Here is a 19439-nt window from a genome sequence, read left to right as displayed (position 1 = left end):
AGTACAGCTTCTTGAATGAACCTTTTTTTGAGCTGGTATGGTCAGTTTTATCTTCTTATTGCATATTTGCACACAGAAATTAGGCTAGGGACATATTTGGAAGAGTGGGATCATCAGCTATAATTATACTCCAATGCTCACAAGGCACACAGCTGTAGAAAAGCACTAAAACTGGCCCTCTGAGTGTTTATGTGCCAACCTACTCCATCTTACCATCTCTCAGAGACACTTGTTTTCTGTACCTTGGTGCTCTTGCTTCCAGGCCCACATGGGATGCAGGCCTCCCTGCCATAGACCTGGTGGATGGACAGGAAGGTGTTGGCTGGACACTCCTTGCACTGGCTGGTCTCCTTTTCAATGTAGTGTCCTGCTGGGCAGGGCACACAGGATGAGCCAGACTGCTCTGAGCCCAGCGCACAGGCTCGGCAAGATGAGGCAACTCCATCCACTGCATTGCTCACCGTGATGGAGTAGATCTTTGCCATGTCATTGATGAACTGTCTGCTCTGGAACGAGAGCCAAGGAAATCATGCTGGTGTGATCACACTATTGCCTTTGGACACTACCACAGCTCTCTGCACAAGTGCACTGATTCAGGGATTGACTTATGCCTGCATCTGTGATTCTATGATCTGTCTTTCAACACAGATAATTTACTCATATCTGCCTCCCAAGGGCTACTATTTGTTGACCACCCCTTGCCCATTGAAGCCTGTGAGCTTCAATGGAGGGCGAGCTCTGGTGGTGAGTGTCCAAGGAAAGCTGTGCTGTAAAGCCCTGTACATGAAGAAGTACTTACATCTTGGCCCTCGTTTATTCTCTGAAAGGCCCAGGTGAATGTGAAGGAAGCATTTTTGGAGATTATGTGAGTGTAGGATTGTTTCTCTTTACTTCTTTCCCATGACTCCACCACATTGGTATTTTTTCGATTAACATCCTATAAAATAGACATAATTTAAAAAAATAAAAAATTAAAAGTGTTCTCACTACAGATAAACAACAGGGGGTTTTAATATAGTGATTAATATATATAAAGGACTTAATAATTGCATTCAACATTTAATAAAGAAGAGGGAAAAAAATCATTCTGTTTTCCACCACTGGCAATTTTTAATTGAGAATGGTTGTCAATTCCAAAAGATGCCCTAGTTTACACAACAGTTAAGTTCAAAGTCCTATAGCACATTACAAACATTATTAAGCCAGATTCAATACTAGGGTTCTTTCTAAATTTGAAATTCTGTTTATGTATAAAGCATGTGGGGTCCAGAGCACAGGCAGGGGAAGGCCAACATTCAAACAAAAATTGTAGTTTCCACCGTCTTTGGATACCCACTTTGTTGGCACCTCTAGTGAAACAGAACTGAGCCCAATAAGACTGACAAAGTTGACACAAGAGAAACCTGTTCAGTCTATGTTAATTTCTTTTTCTCCATCAGCTGTAAATGTTCCAGTGAAGGATGCTTTTCCTTAAAAACAGATTCCTTTAAATTACCACCTAATTTCCAGTTAATTCTTTTTAAACTAAGACCACATTCCTTTAAGGTACCACTATTTTTTTTTTTTTTAAAGGACCAGCTTCTCTTTTCAGTGGAAGGGGTGAGGAAGCTGTCACAGCTCCAGTTATCTTCTTCAGCTGATGGACTTTCAGCAGATAAGGAATGTGAAAAACATGGCACTTTGCTTTCACAAACAAACATCCATCTACTGCCCACTGATCCCCCTGGTCATGGACAGGATCAAGTCTGACTTTCCAAATTTTCTGTTCAACATCCCTCTGTCCCACAACTTGATTTGTGACTCCATTTAACTTCTGGAGGCTAACTCAACTGCACGAGAGACACTGAGAATGTTATCAGTTGGTTTAAGGGGTAAATTTTGGCTCTTTGGTGTACAATGATTTCTTTTAAAATAAACAGACACCCAGGAACAGTTCACAACTCATGTGATGGAGGAATTTTGTTGGGTCATTCATTAAATCCTTCCTGCAAGGGCACCACAGATATTAAACTAATGTCACACTTAATCTTAGTCATAATAAACCAAGTGCAACTAATCACGCCTGTGTAGAGGTATTAAAGTGACATGTGGAATGCCAGGCTCAGTCCTCAGTCATGGAGAGAGAGGTCTCACTTACCGCCATAAAGTACAGCACACAATCTGCTGAACAGATGGTCTCAAAAATAAAAGTAATCCGTCCTAGTTCTGACCCAGTTGCTCCTGTCATCGATGTCGGAGGTCTGTTTAACAGAGAAGGAACAAAACATTTACAAGGTGCTCTGCAGACAGGCAGCAGTCAGTCCTTCAGATTGCTTCTCGTACAGCAGTGAAACCATCAAAGCTGTGTCACATAAAGCATGCCCTTGCCGAACCGTGGAGGCCAGGTTTGGCAGTGGCTCTGCACCGGGTATCGGCGCAGCAGGATTAGCTTCTGTCTGACTTCTTTATGGTATAGTTCCCTCCCTAAGACCAACACCCAAATTGGACCTTATTGGTAGGGAATCTTAGAACTTATATGCATCACATGCTTTAAGTGACTTCCACTGACTCAATGGCATCTGTCCTCCACTGGTGGGAGACACGTGGAAGAGTTTCATGCAAACCAGAAGTATTCAGTCTGCTCCTTCAAGAAGTACTAACCACAAAACAGTAAACTGAGCTTTTCCACAGATATGTTTCTTGCTTCTCTTTCATTTTTATTGCTGCTTGCCCACATTGTAAAAATCAGTGTTTGCTCACTGGGTGCAAGAAGTCACAACCCCCGTCCGCTAAGATACAACAAAGGGAGGGAGGGGTTCATTTTGTCATACCTTACCTGTCTCTATATTTGACAGCTGCTCTGATCTAGGAGTCTAAGCTCACTCTTTTGACAAAGACATACAGGGACCTCCAGAACCTAATCCATCCCACCCGAGGGTGCAGGAGAGGTGAGATGTCCTGTTCTCCAGTGGTGCCTGCATCTCTCCATGGGCTCCAGGGGAAGCACAGATTGCACAGGCTGGCTGGAGCCACAGCACAAAGTAGGGTGGGTTTCTTTAAAATACCTTCAGGGCAGGCATCATTATCCACCCAGTGGCAGGTGTAGCTGGTTTCTTTGGGATGATTTAGAAACAGAGGGATATGAATATCTTTTCTCAGTTTTCTCCAGTTTTCAGGCAGCCAACTGACTGGCATCTCAGACTGAAGCAAACACTGTTAAAAAACAAGTTCTTCCAGCATCGTCTGCCACAACGGGATGACTGAGGGCACAGGAATACCACCCTAATTTCCTCTTGTCTCTTACTGATTACATCATTGCACTTCAGAAAGGAAAAGTCAGTTCGCTCCAGGGGTAATGTGAAATAGGGGTAAGAGGCAGAGATAAATAAGAAATAGATGGGAAAAAAAATCTTATTGCTTACTTAAATCCTGGGATGTGCAGGTTCAAGATCAGATAGTCATTGTCAGAGCCTCCTGCCCCACTCTGGATGTGGTCACCAGCCACCTCCCAACCTTTACAGGACAAAAAAGGAAAAAAAAAATCAATAAATGGATGGTCTCTGGGCCATGTGGCAAAAAAAATTATTTCTATGTTACCATACTATTTTAGTGTTTCAGTACATTTTAAAGATGTCTGTTACAAACTACAGAACAGTATAACAAAGCTGTTGAATGAAAAATTTGAGTAATTGTATAAACCGTTGATTTTATAGACAAATGTCATCTTGAAATCAGCAAAGCCATTGAAATTTCCCGACCTGTGCTGTCCAGCCTTAAAAAAGGTGAATCTATTAATCTATGTGTTGAACACTAAAGATTACTTTGGTGCCTCTCTGCTCAACGTGGATAATTCAAGGCTTGAGGTGCGTCAGCCTGACAGGGCAGATCAGATTTAGCAAAACCTTTCACAAAGCTGGAGATGGGAGATTTCCTGAAAGGGACCGTTTTCACCAGTGAGCTGTGACTGCTCTCTGCTGCAATCTTAGCACATGTGCAGAGAGAAGGCTCTCAGTGCTCAGTGATCACAGACATAAGTTTTCCAAAAGAGTTATGCATGAGCTAAAATGGCACGGTTGTCACAAAACATGAGGGGAGAGGATCTAGAGAGAAGTCAAATAGTTGTTGGGGATATTCAGATGCATCAAAGACTATGGTGGCTTAAGTCCTTGGCCAAGGGAACTTCACATAGGCTGCATCTCCTGCCCGCTCCTGGTATACAAGAGGGGTTTCTATTTCTATTGTGTTATTCAGTGACACTGTTTCCTACAGGAATATATTCAAGACTGGTGTAGCTTAAGAGAAGGGTGGAAACTCACACAGGAGAAAGACAGGCACAGAACAACAGAGGAAGTTTGGCTCACCGTTCATCCCATCGCACTTTGAGTTGCCAACATTAAAGCAAGATGTCTTCATGTTGCCTGGCAGGATGTTCCACCACTTGTACTCAAACCCAAGAGCAGGTTCAGTCCCAGCAGGGCAGGCTTTGCACTCTACATGGTGAGAGGGTGGGAAAGGAAGTCACAAAGCCAAAGCACATCTCAAAGCGTGTTTTAAAGAACACAGGCATTACTTTTTTTGCTCTCTGTGGCAAGTAATGAGCAAAGAAAAAATTATTTCTTTATAAATAAACAGCCAAATTCTTATCAGGACCTGAAGAGCGGAACCAAGACCAGCATTTTATAAATTACATACCATAACCTTGTTGTAAGTAATCTGCAACTGATCCCCCAAGCCGCAGTTCTTTTTTTAATGGCTTCCGTTGGAGGTTTGACCATAGTGATAAAAATGAGTTCCCACAAAATGCTGGAGGTAACCAAGAAGTAGCTGCTGTGGGGCCAATACATCTCAAAATCAACAAGCCAGGGTTTAGGCTAGACAATGTTGGCAGGGTACTCCTTTGACAGAAATGAGATTTTCGCAGGGAAGAACTTGGCAGGGACAGGATAACGGATGAGGAGGAATTACTGACTGTAAAAGTTCTGATTCCCTGTTTAGAAAAAATAACCCTCAGGATGTTTACATCAGCCAAGAAATGCATCCAGAACACAGCAGGTCAAGTTAGAGCAGCAATCCCTGATAAGAAGGGACTATAGAGAGGAAACAGATAAAACAACTCCCTCTCTCTAATGTTGTTTGATAAGTATTTTATGCAAAGTGAACTCTGAGTTATGATGATGTTCCATTAAGCTAAATCACATGCAAGCAAACAACTGCTTTTGGGGACACAAGTAATTTCTTTGTGGACTCCTACCTTGTGTCCCATCTGAAAATGTGCCTGGTGGGCAAGGAGTACAGGAAGACGAGGCACTGTTGTAAAAGCCAGGATTGCAGGGTGGACAATCCTTCCTCTCTCCAGAAGGAGGTAGGGTCAACGCATCAGGAAGATCCTCTCTGCAGATCTTTGGTTCGATCCATTTGTACATGATCTGAGTCTGGAAGAAGAGGACACTGACCTCACATTGTATGTTAGGACACTTTAGGAATAGATGCACCAATCAAGGTCACCCTTATAAATTAAATTTGGGTATTCCCAATGTTTTAGGCCAAAACCAGACCTTGCATGACCAGGACAATGAAGGGAAGGGCAGAGAAGGGAAACAGAAGAAACAGGGTTCTTGGGTGATTTCAGGCCTTAAGTGCAAAGTAAAAACATGAAGCAATTTATGTGGTGGATTTTGCCATGAAAATGTTTCTGAGGACCATCAGATAAATAAATCTACATGCTTAATCAATCTCTGCATTTTGACCATACTAATCGTAAATATAACGTCTGCTTTATCAAATCCCTTTGGCAGAAAGGCACCTGTTAGAAGAGAACAGCACAAGTTCTGCATTTCCTCCATACTGGCCTGTTCTTTGAAAGGTCTTAAATTTCCCTCCAGCCATTTTCACTTAATGAGCAAATGACAAAACCACACAAGAACCATCCCAACCCCTCTCCAGTCCCTTCACATTACATAAGGAGTAGTCTATGAACATTAACATGAACCAGTCCTTGGTGTTACCATGTACAACAGCATCACCTCTTTGGTATCACCTCTCTTTGATGAGTTTTCTGAATTCAGGAAGAGGCTTACATGAGATTCATCACCGGTGGTATTGGGTTTCAAGCGTCATCTGACTTTGAGTCTATCCCTGAAAGGGTTTAATACCTCAAGACAAAAATTAGTTGAGTTCCAGAGCTGAAAAACCCAACTGGCAAGACTTCAATTTGGCCAGAACTCTCCCTTGGACTCATTCCACCCCTTGGTCCCAGCAGTGCAACCAGGGACCACTGAGGTCAGAGGTTAACAGGGGAGATTTCACCTTATAAATTTGGTCAGGGCTCTGACCACATGCCTCTGCTATCCCAGGCACTGAACTGCTTGCACTCAAGGATAGCTCCCTGATAAGCAAAGCTGTTGAAGAAATGTTGACCAGCTTTGAACCTGTTTGAAAAAAAATCTAGAAGAAACCTCAGTGCAGGCTCAGGCCTCAGCTTTGGGAGCTGCAATTAAGTTGAGGTTCTTACCCTTTGCACCTGCCTGAGCTGTGTTGCAGCCATGCCCGTGCCAGGTCATGCTGATCCACATCCTGACTGACCCAGTAACTTGATGCCCTGGCTTGACATTGGTCCCATATCATGAGTATGGCCCTGTCTGTCAACCTTGGCTGAATCAGGACACTGATACTTGTTCTGCTTTGCTCGCTTTTGCTCTGGAATTGTGGGACTGCTCCTGCTGTAAGTGGCATCTGCTTCTGCTTGCCTTGCTGTCACACTTGGCTTCTGACCAAGTTATCTTATGGGTCAGTCTCCCCTTGCTGCTCCCAAACACTTAGAGAAGTTTCTAGAGTATTGGTCCAGACATGCTTCAGCAGCAGCAGCAGGGTGCACAGCATTTAAAATAGAAAGGATGAGAAGCTAGTAACGAACCTGTGTGGTTGCCCAGAGCCCAGACACATTGAACACACCAAAATGATCCTACTGCCTCTGAGCAGAGAGAAAGCGGTCAGAGCATGCCCACAGCCATGCAGGTGAAGGTTTCTAAGACTAGGGCTGAAGCAATCAGCCTGGGACTTTTAGTGCATTTTCACAGATAGGTGAAAAGTCAATAGGAGTCAAGTGCCTAAATCTCCAGAGGCTTCTCCTGCTGTAGTGACAGCAGGAGGGAGACAACAATCTAATGTCCAGCAAGAAACCTGGCTGATTTTAGTAAGCTGTGGATCAATAGGCCTTTAGGCTGGTGTTTTGCAGCCACTATTCTCTTGAAGATGGGCTGTGGAGTCAGGCCTTCTCATTGGACTGCATCACATGGAGAGATGGCTGGGATTTCTAAAGATGCAGAGCACAAAGTGGTGAAAGCTGTCCTGAAAACCCAGCCAGTATCTGTGCATCTATGACATACATTCTTGTTGCAATTGGAAGATGAAAGGGGACTGCAAAAAGATACATTTTGTATTCTGATGATGTTCATCAGCGAAGGGAAAGGCCGTTGGGGAGGCAAAAAGAAGGTCAACGATGGGAGCTTATTCAATGTCAGGGGGTTTTGAATCGCACAGAGCAATGACAGGGTGATATGCAGAAGGCTGCAATTAAAGCAATACCAGGGGGTGTAGCAGTGAACAGTGCTGCTAATTCCTTGAGTCATTACAGGAATTTAATAGAGCAAGAATCAATGAGTCAAGACCAGGTGTCAGAGTGTGCCAGCTCTGGGGCTAAGCTCACTGGTGCGTTGTTATTAAAGCATACGAACTCTCAGCTGCCCTTTCGAACTGGCTGACCAGGAGACCCCAAAATACTCCATCCTGACAGCACATACCAGTCCAGCAACCTACAGGTGCTATGGATTTTGACTACTTGCCATCCCATCTAGATCTGATAATGATGGGAAAGGACAGAAAAAAGACAAAAAAAGGCCTGACCATGTGTCCACACCTCTGTGGGCTCCATATCCCAGGAAACAGGAGTTTCTTCTCCAAATCCCATTAAAAGTCCCATATCACTACTGGGACAAAGGGCAGGAGAGATCCAATGCCAGGCTGCTCCATCAGCAGATCACCCTAGGAGAGATCCAGTGGCTCTAAGACCTCTGGGTATAACAGTCTACTTAGAGTACAAGTATTTCTAGGCATCCCATGAGGTGGGCACACTATTAGCAGCTAAGTTCTGCTGCTGCACATGAACAAGCTGTGTATATACCATTATTCAAACAAATCATGGACTCTTCTTTGGCACTACAATCAAGGGTCATGATACACCTCACACCTACATAGACAAAAACTATTCCACCTGAAGTAGGTATGGTAATGTCCGATGCTCCTGCGCCATGGTAGCACCTGAATCATGCCAGAACATTGCTGAAACAGGGTAAGTTGGCATAAGGTAAATGTATGCCAGGAAAGATTGCCAATAACTAAAGAGCTGGGTCTATTCTGGAACAGTACTTCAGTCTGTGCTCCAACCCTGGAGTTTTATGAGCATGGAGGTAGTGCCAATGACCCAGTCAGACTAATCACAAGGGCAAGGAGCTTAACATTTTACAACGACAGATCCCTTAAGCAGACCCAAGACAGGCAGATTCTTACAGATGGATAAATGCTAGAGAGAAAGCAGCTAAAGGACAAGTCCAAAGCCTCAGAAAGACTCAGTTCTGGAAGCAAAATCAGGAAAGCGATTCCTACCTTGTTTTCAGATCAAGAGATCACAGAAATCTCAGTGAGGTTAAATTAAAAATAGTTCTACTTACTTTTCCTTCCTTATCACATGGGGTATGGATCTGGAAAAAGTCTTTGTTGGTGCATGGAGGACGCTGTATACACACACTAGATCCCTCTTCTAAAAAAGAAAAGAGTGAGGAACGGGATGTTAAACTATCAAAGGGTCCCTGGAAATGACCATAACGTGCTTAAAATCTGGAGAGTAAAGTGAGTCAGTAGAAAAATACAAAATAAGAATGAAAAATCAAACACTTAATGAAGTCTATGTGAACCTTCCCCTGAACTGGAGCAGAGGAACAGGGAGAATACCAGCTATGCTTGTAGAATCACACTGAAATTCATGGATTCACTATAACCAGGGAGTCACCCAAACCCAACCCTTCAGCTTCAAGCAGTAATTTGTAGTTTGCCAAGCACAAAAATATGTTCTCACTTGATAAGGAACAAAACCACTCTAACCCATTAAAAACTTCCTTACAACACTACCCCTATTTTTCCTCTCCCCAGATCTCTTTGCAAAATCCCCATTCCCATCATAAGCACAGGCACAGGTTCCCAAGCATTTGCCATCACCTGTAACAGCAGGTGCTGGGACTGATAACCAATTCCTCAAAAGCTTTCTTATAAAATACTTACAAGGAAGAAAGCTGAAGACATTTCGACCATTAAGAATGGATTTTGCCTGTTTTATTTGATGATCACCAGCAAACCACAACTGGGAATGGCAGAGGACTTTGGGGACTAGGGTCTGCAACTAGGTCGCCACATATTGTAACCACACAGGAGGCAAGGACAGGCCAGGAGAGGACTTGGAAAGGAGATTCCTCAAAACATGACAAGTCTGAAGGCAGCGATGAAGCCAGCTCAGGTCAGCACCTCGTAACACGAATTACCACGAGAGGGCACAGCACGGCTGCTGTTGTTCCCTTCCAGGCAATAAAGATCTCCCATCTCCTCGTGTTAGCATAGATGGCCTCAGCCAAGATCGACTGGGCCCCCATATGTATACATGTGCCCTCTGCAGCTTTTAGGATCGTCATTTTTAGATCGTCATTTCCCCTTTGCATATCAACAGGAGACTAAACGTCATTGTCAGGTAAAACCCCTTTCACATCTGCAGACAGACACAGCTCACCACCTCACATACTCAGACCCTCCCAGTTTTGCTTCACCCGTTTGGTTTATGTACCTGCATAATAGATTTCTTCATTACACTTGGTGCACTCTTTAGCTCCTTTCTCAGAATAAGTATTTCTTGGACACACCTGGCAGCCAGATGAACCTGGTTTGTCACTGAAGGTACCAGGCTTGCACGCGAAGCATTCAGATGTATATGCAACCCCTGTAAGATAAAGAACAGGTGAAAGTGCTGAAATAGAGAGAGGCAAGCTCTGTAACTGCTGCCACCCTGCTTACCATAGGATCATAGAATCATAGGACAGACAGGGCTGGAAGGGACCTTAGAGATCATCAAGTTCCAACCCCCTGCCATGGGCAGGGACACCTCTCACTAGACCAGGCTGCTCAAGGCCCCATCCAACCTGGCCTTGAACACCTCCAGGGAGGGGGGCAGCCACCACTTCCCTGGGCAACCTGTTTCAGGGCCTCACCACCCTCATAGTGAAGAATTTCTTCCTAATATCCAATCTAAATCTACCCCATTTCAATTTAAATCCAGTCCCCCTCATCCTGTGACTCCATGCCCTTCTAAAAAAATCCCTCCGCAGCTTCCTTGTAGGCCCTTTCAGGGACTCATGGGGAAAAGCAAGCCAGCTGGACAACACAGATTAAAAATCACAGGCTTTCACCACTCACTGTAGACACTTTGGTTTTGCCTCATAATTTAGGTCTTTAATCTTTGCTCCTCAATGCAAGTCTGACCCATGTAAGAACATTATAAGAAACTCCGAGTTTGCTTATACTTAGAACAGGACCAAAAGAGAAACCCTAGATTAATTAAATTATTTCAATAGGAATTCAACTGTCGCTGTTATGATATATATACAGAGAGAGAGATCCATCTATCACTTACAATAAGCATGTTCTTTATGTGCTACATGAAAGAAAATCCATTTATTCTTTTCTCTCAGTCTATTTGCTAAGCCAGTCTTCTCCAGTAGACGGCATCATTTACCAGCTAAATTAATTTTTCAGCCTTTTCCTGACACAAGTTTTGCTGTTCTGTTTCAACTCTTTAGAAGCAGAATTCAGGGCAGAAGGGGGCTAAAAAAAGCTGCTTCGGTGGCACACCAGTAGAAAGCACTTGGCAAGCACTGTGATGAAGGAGTCAGATAAGACCTAAAAGGCAAATATCACTTACCTTCAATTGTGATGTTTTTCACCAGAACTGGTTTTACTACTTTGGATCCCATGAGAATCCCTGTTGTTCTCCAGTATAATATATTGCTACCTGATTTCAAAGTTACCTGCAGCAATAGATATGACAGTCAGCAAGCAGCCCCTCACCAAGAAATTTCTTTCTTACTTCCATTACTCAGATTTCTTGCATCCTAGCAGCAATCCCGGCTTTTCCTAAGATGCTTAGTGAGTCAGAAGTAATGGGGTGACAGCTAGGCAGCTGTTGTAGAGACATCTCTGAGGAGTGCTGAAGCATGCTTTGTGAAGCTTTGTGAAAAAGCTTCTCAACACCCCAGTTTTATGGAAAAACACCGGGAGCTGTTTCTGACCTTGTCATCAGCAGAACTGGGGAAAAAATACTGTTTCTGCCTTTTTCCAGCTATCCTGGCACTCAGGAGCTTTCATCTCTAACTCTATGTTCAGATACAGTCAATCAGTTTGTTTCTAAAGCCTTGAGATACATGTTCATAAAGAAACCAAACATGACCTAGACTTTAAAAATCCAGGGTCACATGTGAGCTTTTTTTATAGGCTTTAAATATCAAGCTCTGCCTGTACCTAGCACTACAGTGTCCTGATCAGCAAGCCAGGCACAAACCATGAACATCCCCAGCAGCAGTCCCATCCCTCCTGCTCATTTCTGACCCCAAACAGTGAATGAGATGCATAAAACAACCCAGTTTCCAACTGCTTTGACCTACTTGTCTCCGCAGCAGAGTTCGGCAAGCAGCTGCATGGCTCCTGTGCTGGCACAGGAAGGGTGGTGGGTTGGTGGCATCATGGATGGGATGAGGGGGAGGAGGAAGACAGGACCACTTCTTTCAGCAGCAGTGCTGGTGTCTGCTGCCTTCAACTCACCTGCACAACTACATCTCTGATCACTAAAAGCCAAGACCCTGCCTGCCCTGCAAAGCTGTACCGTATCTACTAGCCCACTACAAGATGACTACTGCCACCACCATGATACTGGCCTGAAGGTGCTATATTTTCACATAAGAAGAGGGATAAACTCTACCAGCATAAGGGCCCAAGATACTGAGGTTTAAAGCAGTGTTGCATAGGCCTGGCAGTGTTATACAGGTCTGGCACAATTCTCTTCACCCAAGATAGAGTCCAAAAACTCAGCACAGTGGAAATACAGTATACTGTATCTCCCACTCCCCAAACAGCTATTATCCAGGGGGGCAGAGGAGAGCTTGGTTACCCCAGGTAACAGCCAAACTGGGACCATATTGAATTAAACTTCACATTATGTGGTGTAGAGACCCAACATCAGCCCTAGGGCAGCAGGACTAGTGTGCTAAAAGCAGAGGCTGCAGCAGCTGGAAAACTGGGCTTAGAGAAGAAAGCATGACAGGACTGGCAGTGTAGATAAAAGCCTCAGGGAGAGCCAGAACAACTCACCCAGCTCAGGTGTCTACATTTCGGCCAGTCATCCAAGCAACCTTAGTCTGTGGGCACTTGCACATCCCAGATGATGAGCTCAAATGGCAGCATCTCCTGTGCAGACACTGTCTACATCTCTTGGCTCACCCAAGTTGATGCCCTGGCCTTGGATCTACCTCTCAGCCCATGATACACACACCTCTCCTCACTCAGCTCTCCTGCCTCTTGATGTGACTTGCACAGGGCTTGCACCTGAGCTAACAGGCACAGCCAACCAGAGCTGGCTTGGGAATATGGTTTCTTCTCCAGGACAAGAAGCAGACCATGGAAAACAGAGACCAGGATGCTGTCTATGCCCATAAAAAGCCTTTTTTTCTTCTGGCATAATGTCACCTATGCTAGACCTTTTCTGGAACAGCTCTGGGAATTAGGGTATGATGCTGTAATGGAAGCCAGATGTCACCATGAGCTAATGAGTTGGTTTACATGTGGTCTGTGCAGCAAGAAAACTCAGCCAACTGGGTGACAGGCCAGCCAAAGGGCTGCTGCTCCCAATGCAGCAGGAGCCACCCCGGCGCTGCCAGCTTGCTTTGCAACTGGGTAAGTCACCACAGAGCACAAGCTGGGCACAGTGCAGCTCTTCTGCACACCCTGGAGAACAAAACGCCTGTCCTGCTTGCCTCCGAGTGCACACACCACTCCCGCTGCTCTGCTGAGCAACACGGAATAATCCTGTGTTCTCATGAGCAAACAACTGTTGTAGAAGATTTCAATTACAATCATGCAGAGTGACTGTGGCATGTGGATTTGCATAAATCTGTTTAACCTCATAAAGCACTTGATTCAAAGCCCAGGGAAATCAATAACACGTCTTGCATTTATACGCTTTGCTTTGGGATCAGCCCCTTAGAGAGCTCTTTGCCTTTGCCCAGAACTGGAGAGCTGTGCTTCTCCAGATGCATTCACAGGATCCGGCCCTTATTTGCTCACTCCTCAGAGGAAATCACAGACATTTATAAGTGGGTAAAAAAGCTTCACCAAGGAACCTTTTGCACACTTACAGAGTGAGAACCCCATTCCCCGTTGTCTGTTAGCTTCACCCACTTGTCTGCTGTGGACTCCATCTCTTTGCACTGGTCATTTTGTATCTGTTAATTAAAAACACAAGATCAGTGATCACAATCAGATGCATATTGCTGTCAGCATAATTGCTGCTAGCAAGGAATGATGAGATTCAGCTTTGTTCCTGATGTCTACATATTTACGACAGCAGATGCCTTATTTGTGACAAGAAACATGACATTACCCCAACTTTCAAAACCTGCTAGCAGCTTAACAGTGCCTCCAATGACCACCGCTGATCCAGAGGGGAAGATCTCAGCCTTGTCTACCCACTATCTGGTCAGACTCAGATACTGAGCATCTTGTCTTTCCTGCCTCTTCCTTCTGATCCCACCAAAACCTGGTTCTCCAAAATCCAGAGATCATGGGTTTCTAAGTCTGAGGGGAGGTAGGAGTGGATAGGACCAACCTAGAACACAAACTTCTTTCTCTGCAGCAAATATCTGCTATGTGTTTGGCTCCCTGACACTTGACCTCACTAGGGATGAGAGCAGTGTTATTAAGGGAGAGGCAACATGCCATAGAGCCTGCCCTAGCAGAGGTGTGAGGTTGACTGTCCCTCACCCAGGTCCAGCACAACTCAGCAGCTTTTCCTTGCAGCAGGGTTTGGTGCATGGCCTCACAGCAGTCGACTTCTTACTTCTCATAACTGTCTTCTCTGAAGAAAAAGTATCAAGTCCCTTTGAGGTACAAATTCAATTACCCAGCTTTTATTCCACCAGGCCAGTTCAGCACTTTCAGAAGACCTAGGGTCAACCCTCCTCCTCAAAGTTGCTCCATGTGAAGTCTGAAGTCACATAACCTCACATCCTGCAAAGCATCTGTACGCTTCATCCCCACCTAGACCAACAGCACTGAGGAAAAGACTTGAGAAGCATCATCTAAGCGGAACGTAAATCCCTAATTCTCTTGCACAGTCTGAGATACAGCATCTTTGTGCCTCAGTTCCCATCTGCAGAACAGAGATCATAATATATAGTCTATACTCACAAGGTGTAAAGGGCTTCAAGATGTAAAAAGAGCCTGGGAAGAGCATGCTGCAGAAGCACTGGGTATCTGACAAGAAGCATCAACATTTGCTTCTCATGATGGAGGGCATCTCCTCGCTTACCCTCACACTGGCAGTGCAGCCATCTGTGCTTAGCAAGCCCCAAAATTCCACCATTTCCTGGCAACCTGCAAGCCACTGCCACTGAAATGCCACTGCCCAGAGCTAAAGTGTCATTGTTAAAACATATTTAATCACAAAGATGTGCTGGAGATAAAACAAAGTTACTTTTAGAGGAGTATTAAATACAGTTTCCCAGAAACACTGAGGCTGACCAGGAATTATTTACATGGAGATTTCTATAAAGGACTGCACGACTCATTGCTTCATGAACGGGGAATGATAAATTTAAGGAGGTGAATGAGTGGGATGTGGATGAAAGTAATAATCAAAAAGCCATTTTCAAAGCCAGTGCTCAGAGAAACAATATATTCTCTCCATGGCAGGAGCAGATCTGTCAGCCAGTCAAGGAAAACCTGTAATCTGAATTCTTACAATACAATGTCAGATTCATCATATAAAAGGCCTTACAAAAAATTCAAAGAAGATGTTGTTGTCAATATACTGGTATTCAAAGAAGACAGAACCAGATTTCTTCAGGTGCACAGCATAGATGAGTGAAACTGTACAATCATCCCTGTTCGACTCTATGTAATTTCCTCGAGGTGTCCACGAAGAGCTGATGAACATAAACAGAACAAGCTTCAGCTGAGATCACAGGCACTGAGGAGACTTTTCTTAAACCACTGTACAAACACATGTTACTTAATAAAGAACCCGGAATCCTGCAATAGTTAATTGCAGTGAGTTTATAAAGTTATTTCTGGATTCTTATTCATTTTTCATGTAAATATACTTTTCATTAAAACTGTGCATGGGAAAAGGTACTAGAAATCTGGAACCCAGCCTATACAGGAAAAGTACATTATCCATAGGTCCAACATACTTACAGTATACTCAGAAACAGCCTTCTGCAGCCACCCTGGCTCTCCAAACAGGCTGTGAAAGTACCTTTTAGTCATGTTTACTACACAGTGACCCTGGTGCTTTCCAGTTACAAGTAAGAGCAGCTCCAGGCCAGTCTAGTCTCTTTAGCTGCTGATGAGCCCAAGGAGATAATGACAGCGAAAAGGTGGTTAAAAATTTTGCTCTCCAGACACTCTTGTTTGTCACTAATAGGGCTGGTCAGCCTCTGGAGAGCTTAGGTGAGTCATTAAGTTGGCTTAACGAATTGGCTCGGGTTCACCCATGGCTGCATAACCCAGATGCAAACAGATCTTCTTACTTGTTACAGCTGTCAGCTTTATTCTCAGCCGAGCCAACCGCCGTGTCCATGAAAGTCGCCACGTTGGAGAATCCTGCCGGCAGCTCATCCCACTCATCAAACTTGATCCCACTTCCCAGCGAGTAGGTTCCCTCTGCACATTTGCTGCAAACCTGGTTCTTCATCTCCAGGTATTCTCCAGAGGCACAGGAGAAAGCTGGGGAGATAACAGTTTCCAATATAGGAATTGAGAAATTAACAGCAATTAGTTTCCACTAATCTTTTTTACCACTTAATTAACTAAAAGTGAACTAACACTAGAGGGAACCAAAGAGGAATGCCCCAGTCCCAGGAATACAACAGCTGGACTACCAACACTGGCTGCAAAGCAGAAATATTCACCAGTGCCTGTTGTTTCACTGACGTGGCAGCACTGAAGCCGAGTCTCTGACAACAGGTCCTGACTTGCAGCTTGTCTCCATTGGCAAAACAAGGTTTTAGAAATTAAATCTTCACCCACAGGCTGTGTCCAAAAGCAATTTGTGAAAAAGAGGACTTGCAATGCTGTTCTCCTCACCCTTGCTCACTGACCTGTTATACTACGAACTCAATTAAAACCACCAGCACCTGAAAACCGGAGCAAGCTCTTATCACCCACCAATACGGGAACTGAGTGCACAGCAGCACGCTGCAGGACAACACTACAAACCTCAGCTGAGAGTTGCAGACCTAATCCAAGGCACTCTCCACATGGGCTGCTTACAAAACCTTGAATGCCTTGTCTGACCAAGACAACCATCAACGGGCCTGTGTCTTGGACATGCAGATCTCTGACAAGGGTGATATTAGCATGCTGAGAAAATAAACACCGCCAGCACAGAAAAGACGCTACTCAAATATCTGTAACTAGAGGAAGAATCATTTAGAAGGAATTTTCACAAAGGTTGTTTTTTTTTTTACTGATGTCTCAAAAACTACTTGCTCCAAGTAAATACACATCCTTTGTTCCAGTCTCTACCTGCTAAAGGAAGAATATGCCCATTACATAAAGGAAACCTGGACAGTAGCTAAAGTCCTTTATGCTCCTGGAGTCCCATGTTGTAACTCCAGCTTGGACACTTGTTTCAATAGCGGACCATCCCATTTTCCCCAATCCCACACCATCTCATGTCATCTCTGAGACTGAACATGCTGGGTGGAAAACAAATGAGCGCTTTCTGCACAACATAATACTTCTTATGCTGCTTGCAGATTTTTAGACTTAACTGTGCCAGTCTAGCTGAAACAGGATTCAGAGCAGCTCACATCCCAAGGAACAGCGGGATTTTTTTACTGCTTCACGCATGCCACGTTGTGCAGTGAGAGACATTTCATACACTCACTCTGAGAGACACAAATTCACTAGTCTGAGAAACTGTAGGATGAGACCAGACTGCTAGCCTAACCGGTGAAACTGGCCCAAAACAACTGACACCAGCTGAAGCTGCAACATATGCGGTTTCATAGATGTGCTGACATTCATCTAACTTCAGAGGAACTTGCTTGATTCTAAGAAAAGTTTGATAAAGTCATGACTGCATAACAGCAATTTCCATCTGAATTCAGGCTCCCATTTCTGTGCCAGCTCCCGCAGCATTTCTTTGTGTAACTGACCTTGATGAGCAGCACTGAGATGCAGATAAATGGTCTGTTTTGAGGGAAAGATCTGTCAAGAGATCTTTTTTCCCTCTTGGTCATGCCAGAAGACTCCAAATTTGAACCAGAGGACTTAAAGCCACCAAATCTCTTTTTCTAACCACATTGCTTGCTGGTGATGGACCACAAAGGAAAGTAGAAAGGAGATTAGCAGGGATGGGTGCTGAGGTGGGGATGCAAATGGATTTCCATGAAAGGCTGAGAGATAGGCAAAAAATCTGCCCTCAGTGGGGACAAGCAGTTTTCTGTGGGCAGCGGCACATGATGCAGCCAACATCTCATCTGGTGACCTCTGCAACCTCAGCTCAAGCTGTAGGATGTACCTGCAGCAGGGACTGGAAACACGGCTTCTTCAGAGCCCGGTGTCTGAACTGAGACCACACCTGGTACAGCTTTTCACCTTAAAAGCAAAAAGATGCCCTGACTCACCGCTTCAGCAGCATTAATAAATCCCACTTTATTTTTTTTCCCTTTCAAAGGGGGTGCAGAGGAGCCACCAGGAAGGGAAGTAAAATTTGAGCTCTCTCATGGCACATGCAAATCTGTAACGGTTTCAACGGTTTTTAAAGCAAGTTAAATAGCAAGAAATGGAGAGCACTGCTTTAATCTGTTCCAGATTTGTGAATTTTAAATAAGGAGTCACTAACTGTGAGCGATTTGCTGCCGTAATGAAGACACAGAAGGTAGCAGAGCCTCCTCTTCAATTGCAGTGAGGTTGAGTGGAGATCATTGCTTTAACCAAGCTAATGTCTTTTAACTCCTTGCAGCCTGATCAGTTTAGAGAAAAAAAAAAAGGGGTATAAGAGATCAGGCAGGCTGACACTTTTGGGACTGCCATCCATCGCTCACCTTCTAGGAGAGAGAGAAACCTTTGTCTTATTTAGGTGGAGAATTACTTTCTTTTCCTTTTCTAAGAATCGCATTTCAAAGACAGAAGCATTTCCCGTCAAAACACGTAAGTCTGGAAGCAAACTAGCTCTGAGCATGCCAGCTGCTTGCCAGGTTCAATTTGGGGCTGAACATGGCAAATTGCAACATGAACCACTTTGGACTTTGGAACAGATGCATCATTTGGTCTCGTTCCAGGCGTCTGGGAGTGGATGGAGGGGGATGGGGAGGAAACACAGCATATGATGAGCACAGAGATGGTCGTCTCTGTGAGTGTCACACAACTTGCTCTTCCAGCAAGAAGGGAGACCAAAAGCAAGACTCTAAACTTCTTTAATCTCTGCAGCATCAATTAAGGAGTCTGTCCCAGCTGGAAATGGGCAGGTTGTGGCCATGCCCAGAGGGACACTGCAGAGCAGATGTCCCCTGCAATGGGCCAGGAGGCACTTGCCTGGGGCGGGGACAGGGCACAGACAGATGATCCGTCCCAGGGCACTGGCACTTTGCCTTGCTCGTGGCTGCTCCATCTCACTAAGATGTAGCTGTGCACAGATCTGGTGCTGATCAGCTACTGCTTGTCCACAGAAATGCCTGATAGTATCAGAGCACCGCTGTGTTTGTGGGGGGTGACACATGCAGGATGCTGTCAGTGGGAAGGACAGCATCATCACATAGGAGGTTAAGATGCGATGTGAAGTTTCGAGAGTCTAAATCAAATATTTTTGAGTGTGTGCTCTGATTTGTCCTCCACTAACCCCTCCCTTTTCCTTCAGGTTCTGGAGGGAAAATTAGTCCCCAGGCTTAGAGATTGCTTTTGTGAGCACCAGCTGCCTCCAAACCTATAGCCCATTTGTTTACACACTTGAAACTTAATTTGAAAAAAAACCCAAACCCTCTGCTGAACAGCTACTTATATGCCTACCCTGTTTCAGAAAACAGAACTAAGGCTGCTAAATCACATAGGCAATTCTGAAAATCTCTTCCAGAATCAATGCTATTGAT

General features: G+C 44.6%; 1 protein-coding gene across 1 annotated transcript in view; it reads right to left on the bottom strand.

Annotated features, from left to right (window-relative positions):
* The window catches only part of ELAPOR2 (endosome-lysosome associated apoptosis and autophagy regulator family member 2), a gene marked incomplete at both ends in the record, with an annotated part of 96901 nt that overhangs the window by 16014 nt on the left and 61448 nt on the right, over positions 1–19439 (bottom strand). Inside the window, 12 exons of the mRNA XM_084279305.1 lie at positions 243–506; positions 800–937; positions 2138–2240; positions 3402–3492; positions 4341–4469; positions 5231–5411; positions 8706–8794; positions 9866–10018; positions 10997–11102; positions 13482–13568; positions 15122–15269; positions 15876–16071. Coding sequence (XP_084135431.1) covers positions 243–506; positions 800–937; positions 2138–2240; positions 3402–3492; positions 4341–4469; positions 5231–5411; positions 8706–8794; positions 9866–10018; positions 10997–11102; positions 13482–13568; positions 15122–15269; positions 15876–16071 — 1685 coding nt within the window. The remainder of the gene's footprint in view (positions 1–242; positions 507–799; positions 938–2137; positions 2241–3401; positions 3493–4340; positions 4470–5230; positions 5412–8705; positions 8795–9865; positions 10019–10996; positions 11103–13481; positions 13569–15121; positions 15270–15875; positions 16072–19439) is intronic.

The sequence above is a fragment of the Gallinula chloropus genome (assembly GCF_964237585.1).
Source record: "Gallinula chloropus genome assembly, chromosome: 1".
Lineage (NCBI taxonomy): Eukaryota > Metazoa > Chordata > Aves > Gruiformes > Rallidae > Gallinula > Gallinula chloropus.
This window is presented reverse-complemented; position numbering and strand designations above follow the sequence as displayed.